Here is a 14,116-nt window from a genome sequence, read left to right as displayed (position 1 = left end):
GGAACGTGTATCAGACCACCCAGACGCTGCCTAGAATATGTCCTTCAAAACTCCCTGCACCATCAATACGGAGACTTTTGATAGAAGCCACAGATAGTTCATGAGCTGGTTATCGCCGACGCAGGGGGAAGAAAGAGTGTGATTCCACTTCTAACACCACGATCAGCACCAGGTTGTGTCAGGCTGTGTAGGTCTCCCTGTTATCGTGTGACCAAACCAAACATAATTGAGGGCATGGCATGCCAAAATACAACCAAGCAGGCAAATTGCAGGCAGCCACGAACCTATAATTTGGCTAATAACCCCTTCAGAGAGATAGCACACGCCTACGTTTCACACCTGGCTTCTGGCAGATGCGAAGTGTCTTTATTACTGCGCACAGAAGTACTGTAGTTCACCTTGGGATGTAAATAAGCCTCTCCGATTCGGGAGGTGTCAGGTAGAGGGAGACAGCAGGAAATGAAATGATATATCGCCCCTTTGCTCGCGTTACCCAGGGTTCTCCAGCAGAATTAATCTTTAATTCAGTATTGTTTGATGTCATAGTTTAATGTTTCCTACAATTTCTGACCCAACGTTTAGAGATAATGTTCTGGAGAGTCTCATGTTCATGCAGCCTTTTTCATGAATGTTAAGCAGATGGCTGGCAAATACCTTGATTAGGACTGTGGATTGTTCTGCCTGTCACGTTGTCTTGACTTGAAAAGTCACCATGACCTGTGGCAACCTATATACCACAGCATGTGATGCAAACTCCTGCATCAACAAATGCTTCCTACAGCCCCTGGTACCCATAGAAACCAGACAGGCTGCATTATGAATGAAATCTATTACAGTACTGTATGAATGAGGCCAGAAGCAGCGAAGTGCTATTGTGTTTCAGTATATGCTTATTGTCAATCAAGTGAGTTGTCTCCTAACCTTGATGGATGCTTTGTTTAATATTTAAAGGGGTACACCACCTAAACCGTAAAGTAGGTTGGATACTCTGGGAAAGCTCCTGGGGGTAACTTTATCAAGCTGCCGGTTTGAAAAAGGGGAGATGTTGCCTATAGCAACCAATCAGATTCTAGCTGTCATTTTGTAGAATGTACTAAATAAATGATAACTAGAATCTGATTGGTTGCTAGAAACAACATCTCCACTTTTTCAAACCCGCAGTTTAGTAAGTGTGCTCCTTGGTGTCAGCAGGAGTGCACATTTTTATTGGTATAAAAGTTAGATACATATAGACGTGTATCATCAGAAACTCATAGAGATATTTTATGGGGTTTTTAATTCAATACTAGTGTAAGCTGGACAAACAAAGGACAAGACTGCTAGGTAAACACCAGTAGACATGAAACACACAACTTTTGATAACTGATGCTTGAGATACTATTGAGCATATTTATCAAAGGGTGAAAAGCCCTATTGCCAGCGATGGGGTGTTTTTTACTTCACCCCGGGGCATTAAATGGTAACCACTGGCGATAGCACTGCCAACAGTAAGATTCCCTGAATAAGCCTTCCCCATCATTTTGTATGGGAAACCATGTTTACCAAGCGTTGCGCTGGTACATGCATCGTCATAATACTTATTTCATTTTTCAATGGTCACTAGTTTTTAAATATTTTTATTTTCTCGTTTAATATTTGAATCTGTTTTAAAAGCTTTTGTTGTACATTAGTGGAACTTGAGGCTGAAATCTGGGCTCTCCGTTACACTGCGCTGAGGCAGGCGGCGCTCCTCACCCATTGCACATTCCTGTACATACTGACCAGGCGAAATGGTCAGTTAACTCTTACCGTTCCGGGAGACTCCCGAATTCTGGGTAGGTCTCCTGGACTGCCAGGAGACCAATCCTCCTGCATTCTGCTCTCTTCCTAGTGAAGTGGGCAGGATGGGAGCCTCCATGACGTGATTTACGGGGAATTGCGTCATTTTGGCCCAAAATGAGATTATTTGCTGTGTCTTGCTCCCCTCTGTGTCTCACCTCCTTTCCAGATTAGGCATCATCATCATTTATATAGTGCCACCAATTCTGCGATGCTGTACAGAGAATATTAGTGTTAATTATGTCTGCAACCAATTAACCTACCAGTATGTTTTTTTGGAGTGTGTGAGGAAACGGGAGCACCTGGAGCACCCCCAGGCAAACACAGGGAGAACATACAAACTCCACACAGGCCATGGTCAGGAATTGAACTCATAACACCAATGCTGTGAGGCAGAGGTGCTAACCACTGAGCCACTGTGCTGCCCATAGTCTTGATCCTTGCTTGAAATTTTAGTTCGGAAACAGCTATAGTACTATAGTTAATTCCACACCTAGTGATAATTTAAGTAGCAAACATTAGCTGTGTTCTTCCATGAACCTTGCAGAAAGTTTGTGTGTGTTATACCTTGTCACTTTCAATATTTTTTAGTCTAACTGAAATCCTTCCTAGAAGTGAGCCCTCCCATGTAAACCTTCTATAAGCCGCCTTCCAGCGTTAATGACGTCCTTATTTATCCCAGCTCAGCTTTAACACCGTTATTTCGCAGGAACACATTCCGCACCATCAGAACTTTTTCTCCTTTTAATTTCGTGTGCAGGTTTCTCTGGCAATTGTGTTGGATGCGGAGAGAAAGGATTTCGCTATTTTACCGAGTTTTCCAATCACATTAATCTCAAACTGACCACTCAGCCCAAGAAACAGAAACACTTGAAGTATTACCTGGTCAGGAACACACAGGGGGGCTTAACACAAGGTGCCCCCATTTCCTGGAAGGGGACAGGTGAGTCCTGTACATCAAAACTGGGATTTGGGACTATGTAAAGAAGGCTGTTATTCAGCGGAGTATACTTTCCGATAGTAGCCATGTATAACGCCTAGGTGTGTTGGTACATGACCTTTTTGGAGTACTTGACTAGAAATTGTTATTAATGGTTTTCCAATTTCCTTTTCATTCAAATTTCCAAAACCATAGTTATAGTTTGAGAGTTTTCCAATTTTAACCCACTAGAATGCTTGCTCAATCTGTTTCCCCTGTCCCATCTTCATATAATGTTATTGGCATTACGGAGGATGTGTAAGCAAAGGAGAAATAGAAAGGTTAGAATATCTTTACTAAATAGCATTAGGTAGCATACAATTTGCATATTGATGAGCTTGCTTTACATATGGTAATATGATAATATTGTTGTAATGATTGGATTACAACATCTTCTTTCCTGGAAGAGGTGAGAAGCCGCCACTCCTCCTCCAGCGTGTGCTCCAGCTCCGGGATCGCTCTGCACGACAGTTCCGTTTCCATGGTCAACAAGATGAGCGACCCCGCTGCCCATGTGACCAGCGGGAACCCTCTCACAGGTAATTCACAGACTTATACCTGCAAATACTATAGATATCTTCACTGTGCTGTAAGTATTGCTGCAGTGTTGGATCTGCTCCCAGTTTTGAGGCATTTTGGGGGCAACTGGAAGATTGCATGATGGAAACAGTGAAAACATCTCTTTAAATTCCTGTTTACCACAAATTTATGATGACGCCTTCCAATTTAATCTTTGATATTTTTCTTCCAGACTACTTGGCTTAGCCTTAATTATGTCCTAAATTATTCTTGAGTGAGAAGAACCAGGGGGTATATTTTCTAAACTGCGGGTTTGAAAAAGTGGAGATGTTGCCTATAGCAACCAATCAGATTCTAGCTGTCATTTTGTAGAATGTACTAAATAAATGATAGCTAGAATCTTATTGGTTGCTATAGGCAACATCACTTTTTCAAACCCACAGTTTAGTAAATATGCCCCCTGGTCTGATTTTTAATCCAGATGTTGCTTTTGTGTCTTTAATGTTTTTATCTCATTGTTCAAAATTCACCTTTTGGTGCCACTGCAACATACAAATGGCGTCCTATAAAGGTTGTGGCGCGACTCCTGACTACTGGGAGTTTCTAAGTATCCTTAAAATGTAAGTATTTTTGCTGGGAGGAAGGAGCAATCTCCTAATTGCACCGTCCTCTCTTTATCTAATTTATAAAATCTCCTGAATAACAAGGGACTGGATTTGCGTCAGAAGTTTTTGCACCCCTGCCGATCCCACTATCTTGACGGCGCTAAACCGAGTTATATTTTGGGAGAAAAATGTGAACGTTTAAATGAATGAAAAGGGTGGTCCAGAACCTGAAGCAGGTTGCAGTTCTATGGGGCGTTTAATGTGCGCATTTTCTGCAGACCTTCAGATGTAGTCGCATCCCCCTTTTGTGGGGACAGTATGAAAAAAGACCTACAAACGTGCCAGGCGGGGAAGTAGCAGTACCAAGCGGGCAAGTAGCAGGAGCAAGAGGACAAGTAACAGTACCAAACGGACAAGTAGCAGTACCAGGCAGACAAGAAGCAGTACCAAGTGGACAAGTAGCAGTACCATGCGGGCAAGTAGCAGTACTAGGTGGACAAGTAGCAGTACCAAGTGGACAAGTAGCAGTACCAGACGGGCAAGTAGCAGTACCAAGCAGACAAGTAGCAGTACTAGGCGGACAAGTAGCAGTACCAAACGGACAAGTAGCAGTACCAGGCAGACAAGAAGCAGTGCCATGCAGACAAGTAGCAGTACCAAGTGGACAAGTAGCAGTACCAGGCAGACAAGTAGCAGTACCAGGCGGACAAGTAGCAGTACCAAGTGGACAAGTAGCAGTACCAGGCAGACAAGTAGCAGTACCAAGCAGACAAGAGCAGTGCTAGGCAGACAAGTAGCAGTACCAAGCAGACAAGTAGCAGTACCAGGCAGACAAGTAGCAGTACCAGGCGGACAAGTAGCAGTACCAGGCAGACAAGTAGCAGTACCAAGCGGACAATAAGCAGTACCAGGCAGACAATAAGCAGTATCAGGCGGACAAGTAGCAGTACCAGGCGGACAAGTAGCAGTGCCAGGGAGACAAGAAACAGTGCCAGGCAGACAAGTAGCAGTACCAGGCGGACAAGTAGCAGTACCAAGCAGGCAAAGTGGCAGTACCAGGCAAACAATAAGCAGTACCAGGCGGACAAGTAGCAGTACCAAGCAGTACCAAACAGGCAAAGTGGCAGTACCAGTACAAGCGGGCAAGAAGCAGTACCAATCGGACAAGTAGCAGTACCAAGCGGACAAGTAGCAGTACCAGGCAGACAAGTAGCAGTACCAGGCGGACAAGTAGCAGTACCAGGCAGACAAGTAGCAGTACCAAGCGGACAATAAGCAGTACCAGGCGGACAATAAGCAGTATCAGGCGGACAAGTAGCAGTACCAGGCGGACAAGTAGCAGTGCCAGGCAAACAAGAAGCAGTGCCAGGCAGAAAAGTAGCAGTACCAGGCGGACAAGTAGCAGTACCAAGCAGGCAAAGTGGCAGTACCAGGCGAACAATAAGCAGTACCAGGCGGACAAGTAGCAGTACCAAACAGTACCAAACAGGCAAAGTGGCAGTACCAGGCGGACAAGTAGCAGTACCAAACGGACAAGTAGCAGTACCAGGCAGACAATAAGCAGTACCAGGAGGACAAGTAGCAAGTTGCGGTTTAGAAATTACTTTTAGTCACATGCATTCTTAACATCAAAATTCTTTAAGTCTTACAAGAATGTACTTTATGGACCTTTAACTCTTTTATGACCGGAGACACATTATTAGTTAAAAGGAGAATGCATTTTTCATTTGTCAGAGCATCATATTAAATGTTATATTGTCTCTGTGTTGTTTTGTTATTATTTCCTAATATATAAGCCTGTTGTTAACATTTTGCGATAAATGAAAAAATGTTTGAGGTGATGTGGGGGTGGGAGAGAGTTATTTTTTTATCTCAGGCCCCAGATTTGGTAGAGCCGCCCTGGATGGGGAATTGTCACAGTGAGCGATAGCCGTACAAGGAGAGGGCACAGATGTATCTAATGGAAGGTTAGCAGCACAGAACAAGACATCATCCTTTTATCTTCCAGGGGATAATGGATATCTACAGGCACAGATTGGGATGTCTTATCAGAATATAAATGGCGCATGTGGCCCCCAGAAGTCAGCGAAGGTGAATCCATCTTTACCGGTCAGACCCGCAGTATTAGGTAAGTTTTCCTCTGTTTGTAGCGCGACCTGTACAACGTCATTCCACAAGAAGTAACACTAGTAATGCCACATAATTGTGTATAATTACACAATATAACATCAGTAATGCAACACTCTTAGTGCACTATTTTTCTCCGAACGAACATATAATAATAATAAAAAATCATTATCTGTATTTTTGCTATGTACTTTAAGCTGTGATAATGCATAACAAGCTATTGGTGTGCACCTGGTTGCTTGAAAATATTCGAGCCAGCCATCATGTTGCTGGGAGCGCCCACCCCCCGGGAGGCAGCGACCCGCCCCTACTGCTTGTTACCATGGCAGATGGGAGGTGTGTCGCTGGGCTGTGACATCATAGCCAAGCGCCACACTCCCAGCGTAACACTGGCATGGCGGAGCTGCGGCATCACAGGTAAGAAGCTGCTGGCTGCTCCTCTTTCATGGCAGCCGCTGTCCCTCTGTAATGAAATGAAACTCATTCATTGTTTTAGTCGCCCGCTAACCATTGTCGCCCTAGGCACTGGCCTAGATTCACCTAATATTAACGCTGGTCTTTGTCCACTCCCCCTACACTCATTGGAGGCAGCTATTTAGAGAACACACACTATGATTTAACTGGAAACCAGTTACAACACTGCACCATGTTGCCTACATGCAGTGGAGGCCGCCATTACATCACTGGGCCACTTCGTGTGCAGACATTGGAGGCAGCCACTAATTCATTTCATTCATTGATCCAATATAGCCACATAAATGGTGTATGGTCATGCACTGTAGTGGGAACAGTGAATAAAATTATGCAGCGTTAATTAGGTTATTTTTGTTATATGTGTTTTTTTTATGGTTTTTTTTTTTTTTCCTTTTAAAGGTAATGTAACCAATTCTGGCCCCCCCAAAAAACGTCACAAAGGTTGGTCCCCCGAGTCTCCCTCTTCCACAGAACCCGGCTATCCACAAAACAACTTTCTCACCACAAGTAGCTGTGGAAAACCTGGTGAGTGTATTCTACTTGCAGGTGGGAGCTATGGGTTGCCTAAGCCGGCTGCACTGTGTATGGGTAATGGGGCATTCATGTGATTTCCTGTTTCTATTTTGGGACATGTTAATACGTGTCAACTTTTCCCACATAGCTTCCAGGAGATACGGTAGCAAGGTGGGAAAGAGGAGGAGCTTGAAGAGGCATCAAACCCCGCCCACCTCAGTAAAGACAAGAGTAATTCATATCATCACACCCCTGCCACTCAGTGTATAATAAGGTGGGTGGGGCTTGATGATGTTATTTGCATCATATCCCCGTCCATCTTACTACATGTCAGTGCTGCCCTTGAGGGTTGCCTGTTATCTAGGAAGCCCTGGATATCTCTCCCTAATTTATTGGGCTCCTGGACATTCTAATGACGTAGCCAACTATGCTAGAACTTCAAAACTTAAGGAGTTGCGTTTACACCTCTCTACCTGCTCTCTTATTTATATTTATATGTATGTTCTTGACCTGGCCACACCCACAGTTATGTTATGCCCCACCCCCAGTGATGATGATGTCACACATATCCCTCGCCACTAGGTTACGCCCCCAAGTTATTTTATTGTGAGAGGATTATCACTCCTGAATAATATAGACAGGACAGCTCTGGCAAAAGATAAAGGGATTATAGGGAAGAGGAGGCAAACAATGGCAACTTACGAAATGGTGAGCTCTTCACGCAGACCTACTTGTACTGTACTAAAGTCTGGGTCAGTGCTTAAAAAAAATAAAATATGATTATAGCTTCATCCTTTAATGTTTACATTAGACAAATAGAATGGGAACATACAAATGTATAGGGTTTATTAGTAATGATATATTATTTTTAGATACCTTAGGACAGCTCAGTGCTCCTCAGTCCACTCCTGGAAATGTTATATCTTCTCCCGTGGTGGCCACCGGAGAGCCTGTATGTATTCCAGACAACTTCCTGAAGTCATGCATGATTACACCAGTCATATTTAAAGGTATGTATCTGACGTAGCTCGTAATGTATCTGACGTATCTTGTAATGTATCCGACGTGTATCTGACATTTCTCTGTATGTCTGACGTGTATCTGACATTTCTCTGTATATATCTGATGTATCTTGGTGTATATATATATATATATGATGTGTATGTGACGTATCTCGGCATGTATCTGAAGTATCTTTGTATGTATCTAGCCTATCTTGGTATGTCCCTGACGTATCTCAGTATGCATGTGACGTATCTCGGTATGCATGTGACGTATCTTGGTATGGATGTAATGTATCTCAGTATGCATGTGACGTATCTCAGTATGCATGTGATGTATCTCTGTATGCATGTGACGTATCTCAGTATGCATGTGACGTATCTCGGTATGCATGTGACGTATCTCAGTATGTATGTGACGTATCTCGGTATGCATGTGACGTATCTCAGTATGCATGTGATGTATCTCAGTATGCATGTGACGTATCTCGGTATGCATGTGACGTATCTCGGTATGCATGTGACGTATCTCAGTATGCATGTGACGTATCTCGGTATGCATGTGACGTATCTCGGTATGCATGTGACGTATCTCGGTATGCATGTGACGTATCTTGGTATGGATGTGATGTGACGTATCTCGGTATGCATGTGACGTATCTCAGTATGTATGTGACGTATCTCAGTATGTATGTGACGTATCTCAGTATGTATGTGACGTATCTCAGTATGCATGTGACGTATCTCTGTATGCATGTGACGTATCTCAGTATGCATGTGACGTATCTCGGTATGCATGTGACGTATCTCGGTATGTATGTGACGTATCTCGGTATGCATGTGACGTATCTCGGTATGCATGTGACGTATCTCGGTATGCATGTGACGTATCTCAGTATGCATGTGACGTATCTCAGTATGCATGTGACGTATCTCAGTACGTATGTGACGTATCTCAGTATGCATGTGACGTATCTCAGTATGTATGTGATGTATCTCAGTATGCATGTGACGTATCTCAGCATGCATGTGACGTATCTCAGTATGCATGTGACGTATCTCAGTACGCATGTGACGTATCTCAGTACGCATGTGCTGTATCTCAGTATGCATGTGACGTATCTCAGTATGCATGTGACGTATCTCAGTATGTATGTGATGTATCTCAGTATGTATGTGATGTATCTCAGTATGTATGTGATGTATCTCAGTACGCATGTGACGTATCTCAGTACGCATGTGACGTATCTCAGTACGCATGTGCTGTATCTCAGTACGCATGTGATGTATCTCAGTATGCATGTGACGTATCTCAGTATGCATGTGACGTATCTCGGTATGCATGTGACGTATCTCAGTATGCATGTGACGTATCTCGGTATGCATGTGACGTATCTCGGTATGCATGTGACGTATCTTGGTATGGATGTGATGTGACGTATCTCGGTATGCATGTGACGTATCTCAGTATGTATGTGACGTATCTCAGTATGTATGTGACGTATCTCAGTATGTATGTGACGTATCTCAGTATGCATGTGACGTATCTCTGTATGCATGTGACGTATCTCAGTATGCATGTGACGTATCTCGGTATGCATGTGACATATCTCAGTATGTATGTGACGTATCTCGGTATGCATGTGACGTATCTCGGTATGCATGTGACGTATCTCGGTATGCATGTGACGTATCTCAGTATGCATGTGACGTATCTCAGTATGCATGTGACGTATCTCAGTACGTATGTGACGTATCTCAGTACGCATGTGACGTATCTCAGTATGTATGTGATGTATCTCAGTATGCTTGTGACGTATCTCAGCATGCATGTGACGTATCTCAGTATGCATGTGACGTATCTCAGTATGCATGTGACGTATCTCAGTATGCATGTGACGTATCTCAGTACGTATGTGACGTATCTCAGTATGCATGTGACGTATCTCAGTATGTATGTGATGTATCTCAGTATGCATGTGACGTATCTCAGCATGCATGTGACGTATCTCAGTATGTATGTGATGTATCTCAGTATGCATGTGACGTATCTCAGCATGCATGTGACGTATCTCGGTATGCATGTGACGTATCTCAGTATGTATGTGATGTATCTCAGTATGCATGTGACGTATCTCAGCATGCATGTGACGTATCTCAGTATGCATGTGACGTATCTCAGTACGCATGTGACGTATCTCAGTACGCATGTGACGTATCTCAGTACGCATGTGCTGTATCTCAGTACGCATGTGATGTATCTCAGTATGCATGTGACGTATCTCAGTATGCATGTGACGTATCTCAGTATGCATGTGACGTATCTCAGTATGCATGTGACGTATCTCGGTATGCATGTGACGTATCTCAGTATGTATGTGACGTATCTCAGTATGTATGTGATGTATCTCAGTATGCATGTGACGTATCTCAGCATGCATGTGACGTATCTCAGTATGCATGTGACGTATCTCAGTACGCATGTGACGTATCTCAGTATGCATGTGATGTATCTCAGTATGCATGTGACGTATCTCAGTACGCATGTGACGTATCTCAGTATGCATGTGACGTATCTCAGTATGCATGTGACGTATCTCAGTACGCATGTGACGTATCTCAGTATGCATGTGACGTATCTCAGTATGCATGTGACGTATCTCAGTACGCATGTGACGTATCTCAGTATGCATGTGACGTATCTCAGTATGCATGTGACGTATCTCAGTACGCATGTGACGTATCTCAGTACGCATGTGACGTATCTCAGTATGCATGTGACGTATCTCAGTATGCATGTGACGTATCTCAGTATGCATGTGATGTATCTCGGTATGCATGTGACGTATCTCAGTATGCATGTGACGTATCTCAGTATGCATGTGACGTATCTCAGTATGCATGTGACGTATCTCAGTATGCATGTGACGTATCTCAGTATGCATGTGACGTATCTCAGTATGTATCTGACGTATCTGACTCAGAGGAGCTGCTTGTAAATCAGAGTGATAGAGAACACACATGGTACCATTGTCGGTGCAGTACTCAGCCATAAGAATATGGTTGTAGAAAGTATAGGAGCGATGCTGCCTGGTGGAATTCAGCTGACAACCTAACACTATAAGTGCCTGTTGGAATTTACCTGCATAAAATTGTAAAAAAAGTATACTTGGAAAAAGTAACAATAATAGAATTCCCAATGTCTCAGTTGTCACCTCCCCCTATACCTATGTGGATAACAGCTATTAGAAACGTTTTCTTAATTTACTTTCCAGGTCATGGGAACTTCCCTTATCTGTGTGGTAACGTGAATGATGTTATTGTCAGCCCCCTCTTGTACAACTGCTACAAGAGCTCACAATCCATGCCCAAGATCTATGAACAATATGGACCCAGTACCATTCAGCCCATCTCAGAGGAAATGCAGCTCCTGCTCACAGTGTATTACCTTGTCCAGCTCGGTAAGTGGAGACCATGATACAAATCCATTACTTGATATTAATATAGATATTGGAGTCTATGTGTTACTCATTTTAAAAAAAATATATATTTTATTGAATGTTTTAACAATATACAGAAAGTACAGAGCTGTTATCTCAGGAGGGTACAAGTTATAAATTAACATAGTATCAGAAGATTATAATGCATTACTGATTTTAATAACATGTCTGAAATAACTGGTGTTTTGTCCCTCACCTATTTACAGCAGGTTGTCTTGTTAGAAAGATTATTATCTGTTTGAGCCAGCAGTGTAGGAGTGACAGACTTGTAGACTTGTGGATTGTCTGACATTTCATCATACTTCTACTAACATACAAGGCCATCAACAAAACTGCACCTACATACCTCTCCTCACTTGTCTCCAAATATTACCCAACTCGACACCTCCGTTCTGTACAAGATCTGCGTCTCCCTTCCACTCACATTACATGCTCCCATTATCGGTTTCGGGCTGCATCCACTCTATGGAATTTCTTCTCTCACACAATAAGACTTTCCTCTGGTTACAAACTTTCAAGTATTTTCTGAAAACCCACCTCTTCGGGCAAGCTTATAATATTCCTCAACCATCCCCTTAACCTATTACCACCCTTTACACAATTCACCCAAGACAACAACCCTCTGACCCCAGACCAACATTGCTGTGTGACTGATCACATAGCATATGAATCACTTTTAAGTTTACAATCTGAATGGACCAAAATGCAATATGTAGACTTAACCTCATGTAACCAACTCCCATTGTCCAATAGATAGTAATCTTGCAAGCAGGGCCCTCTTGTCTGTATTACCCAGTATTGTTTATTACTGTGTTTATCCCCAATTGTAAAGTGCTATGGAATTTGCTGGCACCATATAAATTAATGATGATGATGATGATTGGTGGATTCGTACACAGAGGCAAGACCAGTGGTGTCATAACACCTTTACTCAATACAGTCTAAGCCTAATTGTTTAACAGGACTACAGTGGCATCAAGTTTGCATTGTAATATGAATTTTACATTTATATTTCCTATAATTTTGGCAGCACAGTGGCTTAGTGGTTAGCACTTCTGCCTCACATCACTGGGGCCATGAGTTTGATTCCCGACCATGGCCTTATCTGTGTGTAGATTGTATGTTCTCCCCGTGTTTGCGTGGGTTTGCTCCGCTTTCCTACCACACTCCAAAAACATACTGTATGGTTAATTGGCTGCTATCAAATCAACCCTAGTCTGTGTGTATGTTAGGGAATTTAAACAGTCATATGAGTGTGTTCTTTGTACAGCGCTGTGGAATTAGTGGCGCTATATAAATAGATGATGATGATGGTAATTTAAATTTTGTGGTTTAGTGGTCCTTTAATAACACATGCAGCTTTAAGTGGTAAAATGTGTAAGTACATAATCTTTCAATATTTAATATGTTTTTTGTACTATCATATCTGTGCCCATTGTGCTATGTTTTAAATAAAACGATCTGGGGATATTTCTAAACATACTTTTACAGGTAACTATATAGAAAATGATGTGTTGACCAATTAGCAAGTTAAGTACTTTTTTTTAGCATGCATCTAACATTTTTATTAACTAATCTACAAATCAATATCTCATTTTGACAAAAAATCTGTTTGGTAAAACCAAAACTGGCTGTAAACACGGACACAATAAGACACAGGCTTACAGACTCTCAGCATGTCATGTGATGGGTGGTAGTGCATGTCACAGTGCAGGCAGAGCTCAGTTGGGTGTTCCAAAGCCTCTCTGCTCATTACATCATGTGTCATGTGACTGTGGTTGCCATGGTAGTCCAGAATAATCATTAATAGCGGCCTGAAAAAAACAAAGGAAAATGGTTTATACCAACATCCTCCTTATAGCTTGCCACAGACATTTATGTAATAAAACACACATGATTTTTGGAATTGAAGTGCTGTAAGTGCATCAGGAGGTATTGAGAAATGTAAATATATCTCCTTGGTTCCTCTAGGTCCAGATCAGGTACCTCTGATAGAAGATCTAGAACAGATTTTCATGCGTTCCTGGAGGGAGACGCACCTTGCCGAGATCCGCCAGTATCAGCAAACCATGTCACAGGCCTTCCCCCACTTACCGAGCCCCATCACCGCACTGACCGCCTCCCAGCTGCCCTGGTTGGCCGGCCTGGCTGCCAGTTCTTGCAATGAAAGCGTCAAGATCATAGAGTGCAGCTATTCCTTAGCGGAGGGACTCTCAGAGATGTTCAAACTGCTGGTGGAAGGAAAGCTGACGAAGACCAACTACGTGGTAATAATCTGCACATCGAGACACAACTGCATAGACTCCTGCATTGTAATAACAGGTAGTTTTCATCACTTTGTCCTAATAGTAAGCAGTGATTGCATTATTTCCTAGAAAACCAGTAAAATGATAATTTATAGGGACATGAAAAACAAATCTCATATGCATATTTTGTAATTTATCCAAAAAACGAACATATTTACACTAATAAACGTTGGGGTACTCCAGGTAGTCTGTAGCTTAAAGACATTGTTTTAATGACTGATGGCTTCCCTTCCCATTCAGTTCATGTGGGTCTAGAGATGTTTTACTCCACTGA

General features: G+C 42.6%; 1 protein-coding gene across 3 annotated transcripts in view; it reads left to right on the top strand.

The window, feature by feature from the left end:
• The window catches only part of GREB1 (growth regulating estrogen receptor binding 1), a 139,263-nt gene that overhangs the window by 67,699 nt on the left and 57,448 nt on the right, over positions 1–14,116 (top strand). For all 3 annotated transcript variants that reach the window (XM_075201426.1, XM_075201427.1, XM_075201425.1), the window contains exons 5-11: positions 2,579–2,761; positions 3,205–3,336; positions 5,930–6,049; positions 6,922–7,047; positions 7,908–8,045; positions 11,312–11,497; positions 13,508–13,858. In XM_075201426.1, the coding sequence (XP_075057527.1) occupies positions 2,579–2,761; positions 3,205–3,336; positions 5,930–6,049; positions 6,922–7,047; positions 7,908–8,045; positions 11,312–11,497; positions 13,508–13,858 (1,236 nt within the window). The remainder of the gene's footprint in view (positions 1–2,578; positions 2,762–3,204; positions 3,337–5,929; positions 6,050–6,921; positions 7,048–7,907; positions 8,046–11,311; positions 11,498–13,507; positions 13,859–14,116) is intronic.

Source organism: Mixophyes fleayi, chromosome 3 (assembly GCF_038048845.1).
Source record: "Mixophyes fleayi isolate aMixFle1 chromosome 3, aMixFle1.hap1, whole genome shotgun sequence".
Classification (NCBI taxonomy): domain Eukaryota; kingdom Metazoa; phylum Chordata; class Amphibia; order Anura; family Limnodynastidae; genus Mixophyes; species Mixophyes fleayi.
This window is presented reverse-complemented; position numbering and strand designations above follow the sequence as displayed.